Source organism: Echeneis naucrates, chromosome 12 (assembly GCF_900963305.1).
Source record: "Echeneis naucrates chromosome 12, fEcheNa1.1, whole genome shotgun sequence".
Classification (NCBI taxonomy): domain Eukaryota; kingdom Metazoa; phylum Chordata; class Actinopteri; order Carangiformes; family Echeneidae; genus Echeneis; species Echeneis naucrates.
Genome location: NC_042522.1, coordinates 13,997,087 through 14,016,616, shown reverse-complemented (window position 1 = coordinate 14,016,616; position 19,530 = coordinate 13,997,087). Strand labels below are relative to the sequence as shown.

Genomic DNA, 19,530 nt, shown 5'->3' with positions numbered 1-19,530 from the left:
TCGTTCACTTGTCTCATGGCCACTGTGCAGGTTCAGTGTAGAAATGAGGGATTTCTTCACGACTCATAAGTGCAGGTCTTCTGGTCCTCTGTTCATTATTCACGTGGTTACAGCAGTAACATGACCAATGTTGTTACTGGTGAGGAGAGCTATCTGATGTTAGCACGAAAGTTAACGTTCACTATGTATCTATGGGATGGATGTTTAATTTGCCTCTCCGTAGGAACAAATTCATTCACTACGGAACTTCAGTGAGCAGGTAGGCTGAAGTGAACAGCCATCATAGAATGAGAACTTTTTATGACAGGCAGAGCGCTTTCCTACAGGAAAATGAAGTAATCAGTAATTTCAACTTCAGTAGGCTTTGGCCCAAAAGGGTGCTCAATAATTTAACAAAAGCAAACTTGTGTACTATATGCCAAGTGAAGACCATGTTGCTCTTCAGTGTTTGAAAGCCGTGTTTTTTGTCATTATTCAAATGACTGCTACAGCACCACACTGTTTCAAATGAACAAAATGAATGACTTGAAAAAAGATGCATTTTGCTGAACAGGATTAAAAGACCTGAGTCTATAAAAAGCGCTGAATCTTTAGTGAAACATGTAAATGAACAATGTATTTGGAAAACTGAGCTGATCACATAGCATCCAACTTTAGTTGACTGATTATTTAAATTGTCAAGCCAACTCACAGCCAGAGCAGTACATGTCAACTAAAGTCCCAATACCAAAATCATTTCTCCACTATTTCCTTCACAAGAATTTGATGTATGATTTTAATATGACAAAGTGAGAATACAGAATCAACAGTACATTTAAGAAATCACAACTGCTTTATTTCTTTTCTTTCAATAAGCTCTTTTTTTAAACAAGGGAGAGTAATGACCAAATATCTGAAAGGATAAAGATCAGATAGGATAAATAGAATGCTGGATCAGCTGTAGAAAGCGCTGGTCCTCTGACAAAATGAAATATGCATCTTAAAAGTACAAAAAAAAAAAAAAAAAAAAAAGTCAGGGCAACATTTTGGTGCAGATACAATGATGAGAAGCATCAAGATCGTTTGCAGAAAGGGATAAGAGGCAAAAAACACTCCAAACCTGATAAACCTATCAACAAGTGAAAGCAATTCATTCTGAGAACACAGTGAGCTTTTCAATGTTAAATCCTTTATAGTGCCACAATATCTAAAATGAAATGTGGATTTAAGCCTCCCCTCGCTGACAAGGCTCGACTGTACAGTTAAGTATGCATGTACATATATACCAGTCAAACATCATCATAAAGATAAATTGCAACATTTTGTAGTGTCATGGAGCATTATAGTAAGCATCAACATTTAACCATTTATGACATTGGCATTGTGAGTTTCAAACTGAATGTCCATTACAAAAAAAGAAACAGAAAAAAAAAAAGAACAAAATATATGATGAATCCAACAGCTTCACATTTTCAAATAGAACACTTTTAAAAGTCCTTCGTAGTCCACTGGAACTGCAGTGCGCCAAAAACAAAAAAAGGCTTAAGCAAAGATCATATTTTAATTCAGCAAGCAACGCTTTACGGCCCTCCTTTGTGATCATTAGTTTCTAACAGAGGAAACAAAGAAGTTTTTTGGACCCTGATTGTGATTATAGTTAGGCTGCATTTATTGCTAGTGCCACCTCAGAGACCAGATGCTAATCAAATGTGTTGAGTCTGTTTCTTCACAATTCCCCACGGTACTGTCAGGTGGGATTTGAACAGAACTAAAGAGAAAGGTCTTTCAGTTGCAACAAAAAAAAAGGGGGGGGAACTGCCCACTGGTTCAGGGGTGTAAAAATAATCACTTATATCACATCTTCACAAACTGACAGTTTGATTCATGACAACCCAAACAAAGCAGTAAGAAAGCAGACATTTCTATCAGTTATCTCAGAGGTCCTTTACAGCAATTGAGAATGCAGCACCTCCTCATCCCACACACAAAACTTCACAAGGCCAAAATTGTTGCCAACTTGGTTTATCAAAATCCACACAGTCGATGGCAGCATAATGAATGCCGAGTCCAGGTACAGTCTTTGTGAAATGGTGCAAGCTTCTGGCAGGAGCCCTGCAGGTTAAAACACATTCAGCACATCACATGCACACGCTTTATCAATGCTAGTCAAGTTTCCGTGGAAGCAACATGATTTTGGAACAATGTCCACCTTTTTGTTTCAATTTACAGACAGGAGAGAGCAAGCAACAAAAAAGCGAAGAACAGAGTTTTAAGGAAAAAAAAAAAAAAAGAATTCTACCAGTCGAAGCAGTTTTGCCACGGTTCATGGGCTGGGTGTGGAAACCCAGAAGATGCATTTCTAGGCTGATACACTTGACATTTGTCATGTTGACATGCAATGATGTCTGCAAATTGGTGATGGGATTTCTCCAGGGTTAATAAAAGAAGTCCGATAGAACGGAGGGGTGATGACTTGCAACTTGATTTACCAGCAAAAATGCCAATGAAAAATGACAAACAAGTGCCCCACTGCATTTAATTTTTTTTTTTTAATATTGTAACAGACTTTGCTTCTCAGAGCATGTTTTATGAAGTGTCTGCCTGGTCTTAAGGGCTACAGTCCATAAACATGGAGTAAATGTTTGGCAAAATAGTTTGAAAAATTAACCATCTTTCTGAGTTGGTCATTTTCTTTTTCCCCAGTTCAAGGAGAAACACAAAAGAAAACAGAAATATCTCTTATCTTTACCAATCTCTCCCTAAAAGTGACTAATAATAAATTAAAGAAGACCTTGAAGAGATCTGCTTAAAAGACTGTTGTGTCTATGTATATATTTATAATTTATTTATATATCTCTATACGTGGTGTGAAATAATAGTGTCCAGTTCTGATGGTTCAAAAGGGGTAATTCATCATGTCTGCATGTTTGCCTCTTGGCTCGGTGCCTTGGGATAAGATGGACCTCAGAGGGCTCAGACATCGGTCAACAGGTTTTGTGTTGGCAGGCTGTAGGATGATGAGGATTTTCAGGTCCATTGTTATGCCTTGCCCTCCTCTACTTTGACCGCCTGGGGTTTGATGGCTCCAGTGCGTGCTGGTTTGGCCTGCCCCGTAGAAGGTAGGGGCTCCTGGAGTTTGCTGGTCATACCCCCAGATGATGTCTTGCCCTCACCCACTGCCTTTCTCACATCTCGTATGGTTTTACTCTGGACGAAGAAAAGACATTGTTACTAAGACCTACACCAGTGCCTGGCAAGCTATACATTTTTGTATACACAATTATTTTGATGGTTCAAGCCTGATGATCAGCAGCCATTTTTGACAATTCCCCCTTATGAATTTCTGTGAACTGCACAGGGTGCATTGTCCTGTCCAGTCAATTAAAAGCTTTTTTGGAACACCTGACATAGTAAATGAAGTAAAAGGTAAACAAGATTCTTAGTTTTTAGAAGCAGTGCTAAATCCAGCCATGCTGGTGATTATCTGTCAGCCAGGTTACCCTTAAATTACTAAAACAAGAATCACTAGAAGAACCAAATAAGCCCTTTATTGATCTGTAATTCTATCTATGAATGTAAAAGTAATTCCTGCTACAAGGAAGAAATATGCCATTGAAACTACATTTCCATAGTACAGTACAGATTAGTCAACATAAAAAATGTAAATATTACAACTATTAACTATAAAATTATACTTTCAGATAAAAGATACTAAATAACTTTACAGGACTAAAAATAGACATTTCATACATGGTAACTAAGACTGAAATAATCAAGTCAATGGCTCAATTAAAAAAAAATCCATAAAACAAGTAAATGAAATATAGAAAAAGAAAAGTGATTAAATTAAATTACCTATATTTACAGTGGGTGGCTCACCTTCATGCCATCCTCTGGCCCTTTGACAGAGGGCTCGGGGGCCGAGGGAGGGGTGGAGTGGGAAGGGTCACGGCCAGGATTAGGGTAAGGGGGGGAGCGGATGATGACAGGCTTGTTGACCTGCATGACTGGTCTCTGGATGGGGTTGGGGAAGGGGCCTGTGGTGGGGGGCCGCATGTGCATCACCATGCTGCCCTGAGCAGGTGGGACCTGTCGGTCATTGGAGAGGATGGGACGGGAGTAGATGAGGGGGTGGGAAATAAATGAAACGAATAATTAGCATGCTAGTCTTGAATTTCTATGGGCATTTTCAGACTCAGATAGAACATTTACGTCACAGGGTAGTAGTAGGGTTTTTTAATTTTTACAAGTTTACTCTGGACCACATGAGAGCAAGTTTTAGCCAACAAACCAAACCCACTCAGATTTAGGTGGTGAACGCATCTGTCAATCGCCAAAGTTTAAAAATGCCCCGACTAACCTGTTAAGTAAATACATTTTAAAATAAATGAAAAATACATACCTGTTGATTAAAATGTGTTGGCAGGGGGCCTACAGGGCCCCCAGGACCAGACGGCTTGCCACTGGGGCTGGCAGACCCCGGCCTGATGAAGGAGAAAAAAATCCTATCTCAGTAACAATGTAAAAGGTACACAGAGTTTTATCTGAATAGCAGTTCTATCCAGTTAACCCACTCCACTCACCTGTAGGAGCCTCCAGATATGCCTGGGGAATGGCTGGGCTTCTCGGAGAACTGAAAGCCTTTCATTTCCATCTGTGACCCCTTTAAATAGTGAAAACAGAACAGGATATACTGTTAATATGAACCACTGAGGAGTGCTGGTTTAAAAGCTGCTTGATACAGCCAAGTCACACCTCTCGACTGCCAGTCATAACAGCAGTCTGTGAGGCAGGTGGCAGCATTCGGCGCGGGGCACCCACTGACAGGTTCTGTCCTTGCTGCAGCTGGATGGACTGTGGGAGGATGAGCGGCTGATGAGCTGAGCCATAGCGCAGCTGAGAGCCAGGTAGTGGCATGGTCACCTGGAAAAATGAAAAATTTTACCTGTAAATCTGCTTAAAAGCCAAGTGAAACATAGTATCTTAAGTTGTTTGTGAAACCAACTAACCTGGATGAGTTGAGAGTCCATTAACTGGGAAGAACCCAGACCAGTCTGGTTCATCTGGCTGTCATAAACTAGTTGCTGGCTGCCATTCATTGGTTGATAGTGTGAGCCTGACTGTGGCTTGACCATGTCTGAGGGCTGCATGCCTGGGAAAGCTGAATAGGGACCCTTGAGGGGGGCTCCACCAGACAGCACCATGGGACTGGGCTGTGACAAGTTTGGATGCATGTAAACCTGGGACCTGAAACAAGGAAGACAAGGCATGGCGGCAGAATGAGCTAAAGAAATCAAATGGGATTCATTTGTTCGACACAAGCTGGACAGATATTACACTTCAAGAGAGGCAGTTCCATGGACCCTCTACAACTTCCATGGAAAACTGGTGTCAGTACCTGAATGGGGGAATAGAGTTGAACATCTCTTGAGACTGAGAAACAGGTAGACCGCCTCTAAGCCCCAACTGAGCCTGAGCCTGAAGAGACGTGTGTAAAGATATGGGAATCTGCTGAGCTGCTGCCGCCTGAATGGATGAACAAATGTAACATATGACAATTCTGCTGGTATGCAAACATGCAGGTTTGCTCATATAATTCTCTTCCTACCTGTTGGTACGTCTGCTGCTGGGTCATGGTGGGAGGCACAAGGCGTGGCTGGCTTGGAAAGACGTGGCCATCCAGATATAATGGGGGAATATGATTACCTACAGAAGCATCCAGAAACAACAGCTTTAAAGTTTACTTCAAAGATTAAAGATTAAACTTTCAATCAACAGAGAAAAAGAAATGCCTTTTTACCTTGCATGGACATGGAGGGTGCTACAGATGCCACAGGCATTGGTGGCATGGACACTCCTCCAAAAGAACTGTAGCTGACACCACTGGATGAGCCAACACTGCAGGGAGGCTGAGCACCTGAAGCACCTCCGCCAGGAGAACCCTGCTCAGGGAGGGACTGGGAGTTCTCCCACGCCTTGCGTGCTGATTCCATCTGAAGGGACACAAACATTTAAAATTGATACGCACGTTTCAACATCACAGTGTGTTTTTAGGGTTAGGGTTATATATTTTCCCATTCAGGAGGACGACAAACATGGATTATTACTTATTTGTAACACATGAAAAAATAAAGCTCTATGTACATGAAATTTAATAAAATTACTTTGAGAGTGAGGTCAGCACTGGGGAAGGAGATGGGATTGAGGTTTATGCCAGGTTGCAGGTGGTTGGAGCGCAGCATGGGGATACTTTGATTCAGAGCCGTCTGTTGAAAAAGACAAAAGTTCAAGATCTACCACTTGCACGTCAATGTTTTTTTTTTTTCCTTTTGATATGTACCACAACCACACACTTCTATTATTATTGTTAATTTACTAGGAATTATTAATATTAGTTATTTATTTTTAATATCAATATTAATTCATAATAATTTAGGATGTTATCCTTTATTAATTTTGCTCAACTCCAAAACACCACAAGTCAAGATAGAATGACTCACATTGGTGGTAAGTGCGTCCTGAAGCTTGTTGACAGGATTTGACACGGGCACTGGGGTAGAGCCAGGTGGTAGGCTGAAATCAGAGTCTTTGGCACTGACACCAAACTCAATCGGAGGCACAGGCAGCACAGTGTCTACATGGAGGTCCACACCATTGACTGGCGTGATGGGGCCACCTTCCAGCCGGTCAACACCCTCTGAGCCTTTGCGGTGCTTCAGAGAACGCTCATTTCCAATGGGCCCTGGCTTGTGCTGTTCTTTACTCTGCTCTGGGCCAGCATCAGAATCCTGCCCAAAAAAGGAATTAACAATTTATATTGTCAAAAAAGCATCTAACTAACAACATAAAATACAGATGCTGAATATTTGCAATAAAGTTACTACCTCAGAGTTGGGCTCACTCCCAGTGTAAGACACCTGTTTAGTCCACGAGTCTCCACCTGAGGACTGTACTGAAAGAGCTGAAAAAGATAAATTGATTGCACTCTTCATTAATGGGATACGTTTATAATTTTCCCTCAAAGCCCTCCACTCATAAACACCTGGTTTGATAAACATTTCTGCATTGAATACAAAATGTAGCTTCATAAAAAAAAAAAAAATAATAATAATAATACTGGGAACATTTTCAATCAATCTGAATAAAAATAGTGTATGTTTCTTTTTTTCCCTTGTGTTTTATTGTCAAACAAATTGCTAGGACCCAAAAAGGACCAATAAATTTCAATAGAAAACACTGCTACATGCATATACATTTCAAATTGATATAAAGCATTCTTTCTGCTCTAAAGAACCAACAAAAGCATTGATAAAAAGTTACTACCTGAGCTGTTGGTTTCCCAGATTTCAGTTCCGAGGTTGTTGGAAGAAAGTGCCTCCTCGGGTTGCTCGATGCTCATGCTTCCCTGCTTTTTGGCAAAACGTGGTGGGATCTTGGATGCTATTGTCCTGTTCTTTACTGGCACCTAATGCAGTAGTGAGACACGGCTTAAATTACATGTATTTAGTTCATTCTCAGCATGAAGACTGAACATATGTTGAATGTATGTTTAACTTACACCAGCTCCCTGTTCCTTCCTCCTCCTTTCATCTTCCTGTGGGCGTCTTTGTTTTTTGGACAAGGCATCCTGGTATCCATCTGGGTTTGAAATAGGCCCCCCTGCATCTCCCTCGACTATAAAATAGTTTTGTTTGTTTTTTTTTATTTAGTAGAATTACAAAAGCACCAATTGTCCAGAAATGTTTCATTTGTATCAAGATAGAAAATCCAATAATGTTAATAATAGAAAATTTGACTCACTTGGGTAACTGCTGAGTTCATACTGGGACAGAGGTTCAGCTAAGTCTGTCTTGACAGGTCCTGGCTTCAGCTCCTTGTCTAATTTCTTCCCTGAAGGTTCACTGGGCTCCCTCTCCTCTGGTGATTCTAGGCTGTAGACTGGGCCCGACTCATCTGGGCTCCTGCTGAAAATCAAAAGACAAAGGAGTTTTAATCGGATATTCTGAGCACTGCTAAAGCATCAACAGAAGTTGAATCTTGTTAATTCAATTTTGAAGAGTATGTTTTGAGGAGCCAGTTAACAAGGCCAAATAATAAGGGAGAAGAAAATTAAATAAAAATAAAATAAGGGACCAGGCACTAGGGGAAATTAGTGCAAAACCTCCAGAGCTGTCCAATATGCTAAAGGCACAGACACCTTTCTCACATTCATCTCACCAATCAAAATGAACTGGATCCTCATCTGGGATGGTTTAACAAGAGCTCAGTACCTGAAAATTCAACTCCACAGGAAACAATAGCAAACTATATATAATATTTCTTCTCTTGGGAATGGAGCACAATGGAAGAGCATTGGCAGAAAAAACCACTAATGTTCTTGTTGTGGTTTGTTCTGCTAATTGCAATTGATGCATTATTGGTATGGGTAGGGAATAATATAACAATTTCATGAACCTCAAGAAATTAATTGGAATATATTTAGGTAAAAACTATATTTGAAAAAGGCAGACCAAGAAGTTCACAGCAACTAAAATGAGGCCTAAAGCAAGACACTGGAACATAAATGTAATTCCCAGGCAGATATTTCATTCATAAGGGCGATTCACACTAATAGTTAGTTAAGATAGTATAACTTGCAATGAATCCCAACCTGAAGTTTGTTCTATTATTAATCTCACCTCTTACAAGTTCCTCCATTCTGCCAACTGTCATTTCTGTTGGAGGAGGTGGGGGTGTTGTCAGGTGCACGTGTCATCTTGCTCGCTTCCAGCAGAGATGGCTCTCCTTTCCTGTGCTGACGTTCAACTAATGGTCTCTGACTGGAGAAGCTTCTCTTGGAAAGTTCCCTTTTCTCACCAGAGCCTGGTTCACTATGGCCAGAGTCAGAGGGAATATCACCATGTCCCTGTGTAGCTGTGCCTCCACTTCCAGCTCGCCTCTCTCTCCAGTCACCAAAATCACTGTTGTCTGATCCTGTCTCCCAGTCCTCCACCTGACCATGCTGGCTAGATCGTCCACCAGAGTAGTGACCACTCGGCCAGCTGTCTTCCCCACTACCTTTAGAGCGACCAGGCCAGGGGTTGGCAAAGTCTCCATTTACATACTCATCACTTGTCCACTGGTTTGAACCAGGTTCTCGTTCTTGTCGCAGGCGACGGAAGCGTGGGGGCTTGTCTTGACGGGGTGGGCGCCGTCTCCTTAACATCTGTCTGTCAGGGTTGTCATTGTCAAAGTAGTACTCTCCCTCACGGTCATCTGTGCCATTTTCCATCAGAGAGCCAGTGAATTTGGGGGTGTACTTGAGAGTGTCACGTTCACCAGGTAGTCTGCGAGAATAAATCGTCTCAGCTCCAGGACCATGGCCATTTTCTTGCATGGAGCCACCATTACTACCAAACTGGGGCCCGCGGCCTCTCCATGTAGAAATGTCTCTGGAGCCTCCAAAGCTTCGACTGTAACTTCCAGTGGTATTAAGTCTTGGAGGCAGCGTACGACCCCCAAAACCCCTACTGGCCTTGGTCTTTTCTTTGAAATCTGGGGCTGTCTGGTCATCTGTATACACTTTGTTGGATCGCCAAGAATCTCTGTCAGCTTTGCGGGCCTCTCCAGACTCTGAGTAACCTTCTCCATTTTCTGATCCCTTCTGGCGTCGTCTCTTGGGCAGTTCCTCGTATTCAGAAGCTTCACTCAAGGTCTCACTGACATTTCGTCTTCTGGGCTTGCCCCTCTGAAACTCGTCCACCTTGACAAGGTCTCGAGGTGGTGCTCGGCCTCTGCCTGTCCGCTGAGCACCAATGCCACTGCTGTTATTGTTATAAGCTCCTCTGAGATTGTCTCCGCCTCTACCACCACGGGTCCCACCTCTTGAGCTGAATTCCCTAAAGCTTCGACTACGGCCTCTTCCTGTTCCCCTGACTGCACCAAAAGCCTGTTCCTCGTCAATAAAGATCCAGTTATTGCGCCGTGGTGCCTGGGGCTCACGGTTTTCTTGGCTATCTCTAGGTGACTGGCTCTTACTACTGTCCCATGCACTCTCCTTGGGAGAGTCGTCACTATGGGTGCTCAAAGGCCTCTCTGTTTTGGTGGGAGCTGGTGACTGATGCTGCCTCTCTTCAGGTTGTTTCTCAACAACAGGTGAGGCTGCACGCCTGTTATTGGCAGGCTGGATGTCTTTCTTCAAGTCATAAACATTAGTGAGCACTTCTTTCTCCAGACGGTATGGGACAGGCTTCTCCTCAGGCTCAGGTTTAGGCTTTTCATTCTCTTTATCTTCTACTTTCAGTGCCTTGAGAACTGGTTTCTTGATGGGCCCAGTTCTGCGAATCAAGGTACGCCCACTGGTCTCAGCTGGTTGGCTGACACTACTACTGGAGCTGGAACTCGGTTCAGACCACTGAGTTTGAGTATTACTAAATCCTCCATCTTGTTTCTGGCCTCCATCTCTCTTCCAATTGTCCTTGGAGCCATCTATGGTCTCATCATGAGATTCAGAGCCATCTTTTAAATGTTTCTCTCTGCAGTCTTGTTTAGAGTATTCATTATCTGCATGATTCTGGGGGTGGTTCTGAGCAGTGGTCAGCAAGCCTTGGTCATGATGTGCTCTATCTGGGCCTCGGCTCTGGTATACATGATGGGGAAGATCATCTTGAGGGTGGGTCAAGCACTCGTTGGCCCTCTCTTCATAGGAATCTTGTTGGGAGCAGGCCATGTCACTTCTGTGGGAGAAAGGTGATAGAACAAGAAAGTGACAAAAACAAACGCAGACACATCAAGAGAGGCCTATGTGACAAGGAAACATGAGCACTTTAAACTATTTTTTAGCAAAATGAAAGACTGCCTTAAATGAAAAATTCAAAGCAAATGTTTTTACACAATAACAGACCTGTCATCTGCCTGGCCACTATCTGAGCTTTCATGCTGTCTCTGGTAAGGTGGAGTGAAACTACGCAAGGGGTAGCCATCTTGGTTCCACATTGGGTAAGGCTCGGTGGAGGGGGTCCTCCTCTCCGGGTGCAGGTTGGGATGACATCCCTCATCAGAACCAGGACTATTCAAGTGGTCTTGATGCATCATGGGTTTCATCATTCCTATTCAGAAGAGAGGGGGGGAAATCAGTGTTGAAACTTTTCCCATGCTACCAAACTTCCAAATTTCAGCTGTGAAGCTACATGATAATTGTAATGCTCACCTGAGGAATGGACAGCACCAGAATAGTAATCCACAGGGGATCGACCTTGGGTCATGCGTGGATCCATGAAAGGTGGCATCATCATCCATCGAGGGTCAAACCCAAGGACATGTGGGGGATAGTAGCTCCGCTGACTGTGGCTTGCGCCAGATGAGGCAGGGTGACCAGACTGCTGCCAATGCTGCATCTTGTAGACTTGTTCCTGTAGAATGTATACGCTTAATACATATTATACATGATAAAAATACACTCTAAATATGAAAACTTGAATTCAAGAAAATTGTTTCATGCACGATCCATGATTATTGACAATGTTCTAGCTAAGCAATAATCCCTTTCAGAAGAGAGATTGTAGGAAAAGCCATCACTAAAACATCAAAGACAGAACCATTTTCAATTTTGTGCTTTGTTAATTACACCTGTGCTTTTTCCCCTAGGATATGTCCCATGAAACAAGCTGCTCTGTGTTCAATCATACCTCTTGAAATGAACAAAGAGCAAAAAAAAAAAAAAAAGTTAATTTGCTTAGTGAATCATGCCACCTATTATATATTGAGTCTGGTTCATAGTCTGATGCGCACCTCCCAAAAAAACATAACTACACGTAGAGGAGACACAGACCAGTGCAGACTGAGAGGGCTGTGACTGTTCCAGTTCTGTATTTTCAGACGGTGCACCGTTTTCAAACATCTCATTGTTGTACATGGACAGAGCATGGGTCAAGTCGAGGAGCAACTCATTGAAGTCAGAAAATATGAGCACCTTTACAACTCCTCAAGCCAGAAGCTAAACAAATAATCAACTAGAGACGACGATAACAATTCAGGAATGCGCTCCCTCTTTCAACAAAGCAGTCACTAATACATTGATGCATGATACTAGGATTAGGACTTTGTGGGCTAGAAGAGGGCATCAGCTGGTGCTCACCTGCTGCTGGTGGTGCTGTGGCTGCTTTTGAAAGCGGGGTGGGATGGATTTAGAGGAATGACGTCCATTATAGTCTCCTGGGGGGGAGGATGGCTCCTTACCATCATCCTCACTGCCACGGAAGGTAGAGAAGCCATGTTCCTCACGGTAACTATGGCCAGGAGAACTGTCTGGGTGACACTCACTTCCCTCTGCAAATTGATTCAAAAAATAAGAAGAATTTGGTACTTAAACCTGCTTAGTGTTCATAGTTTAGGAGTTAAATATGCAGGAAAAAAAGCTGTATTTTTTTTTTTACCTTTTGTACTGTATTGCCAGTTCTCAGAGTAACCTTTACTTTGGTCTCTGTTTGGAGACAGTGGGACGTCTTTGCCATCTCCTTCTTTTTGGCTTTCCTCTGTCCTTGACATTTGCCTTTCAGTCTTCCCAAACTTTTCATCCAACTTTTTGAGCTTTTCAGCACAAGCAGCCAGTCTTTCCTCACGGGCACGCCTCTCTTCCTCCTCACGGCGTCTGCGGGCTCTTTCAACTGCCTCTGAAACCTCGGGTGAGACATATTTTGCCCTAGCAGGAGCCTGAGTCTGACGCTGGTGATCTTCCTGGTCAGCCAGCGGGTCGCCTTGGTTTTTCTGATGGGCCTGGAAATGGAACAGAGGGAGTTCAAGGGCCAAGACATTCATTCATTGTTTCTCATTTAAATACACAGAGGACTAAATGCTGAAATATGCAAAGTCATGTTTTTGTGTATATGTATGTATTTTGTATATCAAACATATTTAATAATAATGTGATCATGAAGAAAAAGTTTTGAATTGAGATACATTTGTTTTCCATGCTTAAAAAATAAAATGGACAGTTGAAACCAGGTTTTACTTTTAGGAGTGTTAGGATTAGGGCTGCATTCCTCTAATTTATGGAAACTTAGAAAAGAGGAGTGAATGACAAATTCAGGTCCAAATGTATACATGGGAAATAGCTGTTACATAGTATGCATCTTGGATCACTAACCTTTAAGAACACTCCATATCCCAAATCCACCCACACTCATGCAAATTTAAGACTTGAGTCAAAGAATATAGCAATTTCTTCTTTCCAAATGAAAATATCAGACATGTAATCCATCCTTCCATTATGTGTATCACATCTTTTTCACTTGCCAAGCACAAGGGCTTTGCAAGTAAAACATATCACTATGGCTGCTGTAAGGTTAATGTAGTAAAATGTCAATGACTGTCTCATCAAGGCAAACATGCATTGTTTTGCTTAATTTTATTTTCACATTTAACAGAAAGGCTTTGTTTTAACTGTTTTTAATCAACATGTTAAAATTTTAAAATGTTGAGTAATCCCAAAAAGTGAGAATCAAGGCAGAAAATTACCTGGGGGTCTGTTGAGAGGTACCTGCCATTGGTCTTCCTGGGAGGCTCGTGGTGATGATGGTAGGAATAATTTTCATCAGGCCCTTCATGAGGGTAAGATGCCTCACCTGAACTTAAGGAGGACTGGCAGTCACGCTGGTTCTCTCTCTCCCATTCAGTCCTAAAAACAAAAACCCTGTCAAAGCTATGACAGCAAGTGCTTCCACTCTAACAGCAATGAGAGCAGTTATGACGTTATCTCACCACATCTTTTTATCATTGGGTAAATGATCTTCTTCATCATCACTGAACTTGAGCTTCTCGCTATAATCAACTTCCTCATGGAGTCCTGGAAAAAAAACAAAACAAACCATGAGCATGTGTGCTCTGGCAATGGGATGGTAACTGACACTGTTGTGCCATCTAATTACTTGTCACAAACAAAATAGTTGGAATAGTGAATTTTAATAGATGCATCACTAGAGGGGTTTGGAGTCGGTTACACAAGTTGAAGGAATACTGACCAGCCCATCCATCCTCACAGTCATTGTCAAGCTCATCCAGATCCTTCAGGTCTTCAGGATTAATGATAGCTGGGCGTTGTGGTCTGTCACCAGGCCTACGGATGGGCTGAGAAGAGAGTCTAGGTGGAACACGGACGAAACGGTTCTCTCGTCTCACCTCACCACTACAATCAAAGATGGAAAAGAAACTTTAACAAATGGCAGAAACAAATGCCTCAATATAACTGTTCTCACACCGTCACCACAACTCACTTGACAAGATCAGGTTTGGCAAAAGTTTGTCTAAAAGTGGGTTTGCTCTCAAATCGGGCTGGGGCTGCTACGGTGGTAGGGCCGTGCTCTGTACCTGGGGCTTCACGTGTCTCTTTAGAGCACATCTGAAAATAGCAAGATGACCAAGTGTTCATAACACCATTGCAATTTGCCGAAAGGTGGTTTTTAACTATATTTAGGAGTTTTCAAAGACAGGTACCCTGAAAGACAGCATCTGAAAAGTCAAATGATATGTGTAGTACTTACAAACGCAGGCAACATGTCATGGTAAACAGCAGTTGACGTGTGGTGAAGCTGGTACTGCAGAGCAGTAGGGACGGTGGTTCTGCGGACAGGCTGGGCGGGTCGTAAGGAAGGCTCCTTAGGGTCAGGGCCTGGTGACTGAGCTGTCACTACAGTTGAAGAGGTGGTGCCAGTGGCAGAGGGAGGGTGAGATGAGGCTGGAGGGGTACCAGTCTCAGCCAGGGCAGTGAGCTTACCCTCAGGATCTGCAGGCAGCCCGGGGGTCAGGGACGAGGGCTGGAGGTTCCTGCCACCACCTTCCCTCCAGCTCGTCACATCTTAAAGTGGAGGGAAGGAGATTTCAGAGATAAATGACAAATCCTACACAGACTGTATTCAACTGCAAAAAATTACGTTTATTCTAATTTATGAACTGAAACGTCATCATTTGCTTTCCAGCATACACGAGCTTATCTATGGGACTGCCAGCCAATTTTTGGGCATATAAACTTACTCTGGGGGCGGAGGCTTGGTCCGGGCCCATACGACGGATCGAAGCCGCTTCTTTCCTTGCCAGCCCTGTCCTGTTCTCCAGCTGCCTTCAGCGTGGGAAATTCCTCGTGAGAGAAGGGCTGAAGTCGGTTTGAGGCCCTTGAACCTGATGTTGGCATTAAAAGAAGCAACATAAGGAAAGATATTTGGTTTATGCACACAAAAGTATATAGCTCGAACTGGTGAAGTAACATGCAGTGACATCTGTACAGCATATCCTTTACCATTGATATGCTATATAACGTTTAATGCAAGCCACTCTCAATTAGAGATAAATATGAGATGACTTACCATCTTGCTCTACTGCCTTTCCATTTAGCTGGCCCCATTGCTTTGGTCCACCTGTGTTTGTGCTCTATGGAAACCAAGAAAACCAAGGCCACAGTCCAACAACTGCATTAAGGTCTGCTGATATTTTTATGAACAGAGTATTTTCTGTCTGAGTCTAAATGATGACCAGAGAGAAGCATTTTTTTCTGATGGTTCAAATCTGCTGTAAATTCACAGTTGATAGCTAATGAAGAGCAAATACATGTCATAAGTCTAAACGCAGTCTTTATGGTGGTAAAAATAAGAAAAAGAATGCCCCAAGTTTCGCTACACAAACACACCTCCTGGTTGGCTACCGGTGAGGGCTTCTGAAGATTGGAGACAGATTTCTGTAAAGCCAGCTGCAGCTGCAACTCCGGCAGCTGTGGTATTGATGCAATAGAACTAGAAACATGAAAGAAGGAAAAGCAGTTTTGGAGATATAAGTCAGCCACAATGATGCTGATAGACTGGCAATCTGATAATATAACATATATGGCTTTGAAAACTGACCTTTCCAAAGCTCATTTTATCTCGATATTGATAAGAATGATCTCACAATTTGTGCTTCTGAATCGCATACAGTGTTAACTTATCTACACCCAGCACTAGACCCCATTACATCTTCGTAACACTGTAGTACATTAAAATACTTGGATGACAAGATTTACCTGAGCTTGACATAATGATTTGATGAGTGGATAGTTGAAATATTTTTCTCTCACCTCTTTTGATCGGGTTGTTCCTGCTTGTTCGCCCATCCTGTACCGTCTTTGGGCACAATAATCACGTTCGGATCGTTTCCTTTGTTTTCAGATTTCAAGCTCGGCAGGTGAGCAGGTGGGGGCATACGCCGGGCTGTGGCCACTTTGCCAAGACTCTGCAAGCCATGTCGCGGAACTACTGAAGAGAAAACAAAAAGGAGAAAACTTAAAAAATTACAACATGAGGGGGTGTTGACTAAGAAGACAGAAAGACAAATGAATCCACCTTACCTGCGTTTTTCTGAGTTTCTATTGATTTCCCCTTGTACTTGTCAAATAGGCTGAGTGAGGAATACTTGCTTTTCCCATCCTTGGACTTGGTTATTTGCCCCAAACGATCGGACATTGCGATGTAATGTCATCGAGTATGGAAATTTTTCTTTGCGCCTCTTCCAAGTGCCTTCTGTTTCTACAAAGAGAAGAGGAAAAGAAATGTCCACTTTAAGAATAGTCTAACTCAATGATTCACTATTTTACCCATTTAACTTTTTTTCTTCTTTCACAAGCGAGGCACAGCCTGAGAACATCAGCACAAAGCAAAAGTTTACATTACCAGCTCTATTTGTACAGCTGGTATAAAAAGAGGCTACTGAAACAGTTTCCAATTAGAGTAAATAAATGTGGTTGGATAATTTGTTTCTAGAGAATATACATTTTGTGCATAAATCAAGTTCAAACAAATAGGTAACACCTTTAAGCAGATGCAGAATGTACCTGTAGTATTTGCAATGGGTTCCTGTTCAACTATTAACAAGATGTGAACCAATGTGAGGCAACACATCATCTTTTGTCAGCACTGACACTTCTGTAAGTCATGGCCATTGTCCACACAGTGAACATAAGCATTACCACTGTAGCCTCAACACCACAGACAAATAGAAAATAATGGTTGCATATGGGCTCATTGATCAAAAGACTACTTTTAATGGCATCACTTCTGAGATGAGCATTCAATGGGAAAAACATTTTTTTCTTAACATTTGTCTGCTTTTAAGCAAATTCTGACCAGTGCAAAGACAATATCATGCCCAACTTGTTTTCAAACATGTAGAGGCATAATTCTTATTGTAGAATTACCGGTATTTAATGACCACCAAACAGCACGAGATGCTTTGAGCAGCTGACTAAAATAAATGCTGTAGACATGCTGTCCTTCCTGCGTTCATAGGAAATTTTTCTTCAGTAAGCATAAGTAAAATGTAATGGCATAAGGGCTGCTGTGACAGATTACTTATTTTCAGCAAGTTTCAAGACATTGTGGGGATTTCCCCGTGCCTGGATTAACACAACTAATCACATGAGATGCTCAAAATTTATTTCACACTAAAATAAAGTACAATGAAACCAGTTCTTATTAGCAGGAAGTAAGCAATATGATGTTGCTATCCCAAGAACCCTTTCTCTCTCCTGATTTAAGCTACACTTCCATTTATTCTTTCTTTAGTATTGAAACTGATGTGACGTTTTCATAAATGGATTTGACTTGTCTCAGGTTGTATTTGTTTGTAAAGCATCAGGCTTAATTCACATTAGCTTTGTAACCACACTCAATTCAGATTGGACAAAACCAGTTTTTTCAGTGTTAAGATTGTGAGTATTTGACCAAAAGTTGATGTTAAGATTGAATATTGTAATTTGTACCTAAAGCTCAGATTTGACAGTATTTTTAATGGATTTCGAGCAAAACCTGTGCAATTAAATATTTATATTGTTTAAGTCAAAAGTCAAGCTATTACTAATGTACCAGAGGCCGTTTGGTTAAAGCCCCGCATAGGCGTTTTACTGAAACTTTGGTTATTTTTTTAAATCTATACCTACAAATTTCTGTAATATGAACTTGAAAAACAAAACAAAAAACCAACAACAACCCAGAATTTCTACAAAGGCCGCCACATTACTGATATAAGCGACACTAGGTTAGCTATGAGAGCTAACGCAATGACAGCTAACGTTATCAGTCCCTGGACAGTGTTTACACTTTTCGTGCCAGTTCGATCAGACAAGTAAAATACAACAGTATGAGAGCCGAAAGTGACTATTATGCCGACATATTTTCTCCCCTGATAATTAATGACTGGCCTCTCTAAAGTGAAAGTTAGTTACAGCTGCCGTTGCCTCACTCGAAGCTAAAGCTAATTCCAGCACACGAAAGTGACACCAGCCAGCTCACTGGTCAAAAACAAAAACACAACCTAATGCAACTTAAGGCACCACTAAACTAAATATGCGACTTCAGGCATCACACCTGATTCCAAAGACCTTGGACAAAAATATCCTAATAGACTGTAGACTCACAGCAAAAACGTCAAGAAGGACCCTTGTTTTAGTTGCTCAGCAGTAGTAAAATGTGCTAGCTGGTGGCTAAAGGAAAATGGCTATGTAAACATCAAGCGCTACTGGACAAGATGGTCCGGTATAGCTGTGTATTATTTTTACCTTCATGCAGGTGATAGATGCGAGAATAATGCTGTTTTTTTATTTGTTTATTCTTTAAGGCAGAAATAACCTAACAACCGCTTCCTTTTAAGTTAGCATTAGCTAGCACCGCTAGTCGCAGCTTGTACGAAACTAGCGACACGGCAATTCCGTTAAACTTCCAGTGTAGTGATCGGAAAAACACGCCTGACAGGCCGGCCAGTCCCGGCGCAGTTACGCTTGTGTCTGACAAAGACAAAACACGGTGAAATTACACTCGTAATTTCTATGAAACACTCACATCTATGCTAACATTTTCGACCTAGCTTTGGCTTTCACAACGGTCTGAACACAGCGATGGGAATGTAGGACAAGGCGATTAAAAATGGCTGCTGCCCAGAACAAAGCAACAATAAAACTGGGCAGAAGGAGAAGACGAGCAAAAACCACATCTTCGGCACCATCATCCGCGCCCATAACTCACCGATTCAACGACTTAAGATATCCTCTGGTTAGCGACAGTGATATATTTCCACAAAATGTTGCCTACTCAAAGGATGGATGGCGATTGAAAAAGCCCAATGTTCATAGGTTGAACCGACAGCAGAGTTGTTGCTTGGGTCCTCCCCGGCCTGAGAATGAACGGAGCAGAGTGAAGGCTGGAGCTGCTCGGCACTCGGCGTCCTACGTCACCGAGCGTCGTTGGCAAGGAAACAGCGCCCCCAGTTGGTCAATGCGACGAATTAGATGGCCAGAGTAAAAAAATAAATAAATGAACCTATGTAATTAATTAATTAGATCATTAATTAATAATTAATTGGATAAATGTTTGCGAACAAATAAAGTTTAACGAGTGTTTTGACGAGTAGGACACAAGTGAACAAAATACACCAAAATAAAAGAGGGAGCAGATGATACCAGGCATGGCACAAACAAACAAACACGCACGCAGACACGCAGAGTGAGGCGAATACAAGAAGACTGTAAGTTGTAATTACTGTAATTAGTGTCACATAGCA

The 19,530-nt window shown here is 42.0% G+C and overlaps 1 protein-coding gene across 1 annotated transcript; it reads right to left on the bottom strand.

Annotated features, from left to right (window-relative positions):
- Positions 1 to 756: 756 nt before the first annotated feature.
- On the bottom strand, positions 757 to 19,135 carry prrc2b (proline-rich coiled-coil 2B). Its single transcript, XM_029515958.1, has 31 exons — positions 18,996 to 19,135; positions 16,328 to 16,505; positions 16,058 to 16,235; positions 15,635 to 15,737; positions 15,315 to 15,378; positions 14,986 to 15,129; positions 14,496 to 14,809; positions 14,229 to 14,353; positions 13,977 to 14,140; positions 13,717 to 13,801; positions 13,474 to 13,633; positions 12,393 to 12,732; positions 12,095 to 12,285; positions 11,168 to 11,369; positions 10,862 to 11,066; positions 8,658 to 10,694; positions 7,780 to 7,943; positions 7,538 to 7,653; positions 7,303 to 7,444; positions 6,864 to 6,940; positions 6,480 to 6,767; positions 6,144 to 6,245; positions 5,780 to 5,972; positions 5,588 to 5,685; positions 5,378 to 5,505; positions 4,989 to 5,226; positions 4,735 to 4,902; positions 4,563 to 4,642; positions 4,382 to 4,463; positions 3,859 to 4,068; positions 757 to 3,186 (listed from the first exon to the last, which is right to left on the bottom strand). The coding sequence occupies exons 2-31, from the start codon at positions 16,440 to 16,442 to the stop codon at positions 3,019 to 3,021; spliced, it is 6,681 nt and encodes a 2,226-aa protein (XP_029371818.1). The 5' UTR covers positions 16,443 to 16,505; positions 18,996 to 19,135; the 3' UTR covers positions 757 to 3,018.
- Positions 19,136 to 19,530: the final 395 nt, after the last annotated feature.

Excerpts from the sequence above, each read along its gene's own strand:
- prrc2b (XM_029515958.1), bottom strand. The coding sequence starts at position 16,442 with ATGTCCGATCGTTTGGGGCAAATAACCAAGTCCAAGGATGGGAAAAGC. Across the intron at positions 14,354-14,495 it reads ATGACATGTTGCCTGCGTTT|ATGTGCTCTAAAGAGACACG; the intron begins GTAAGTACTACA and ends TGCTATTTTCAG. Across the intron at positions 4,903-4,988 it reads TGGACTCTCAACTCATCCAG|GTGACCATGCCACTACCTGG; the intron begins GTTAGTTGGTTT and ends TCATTTTTCCAG.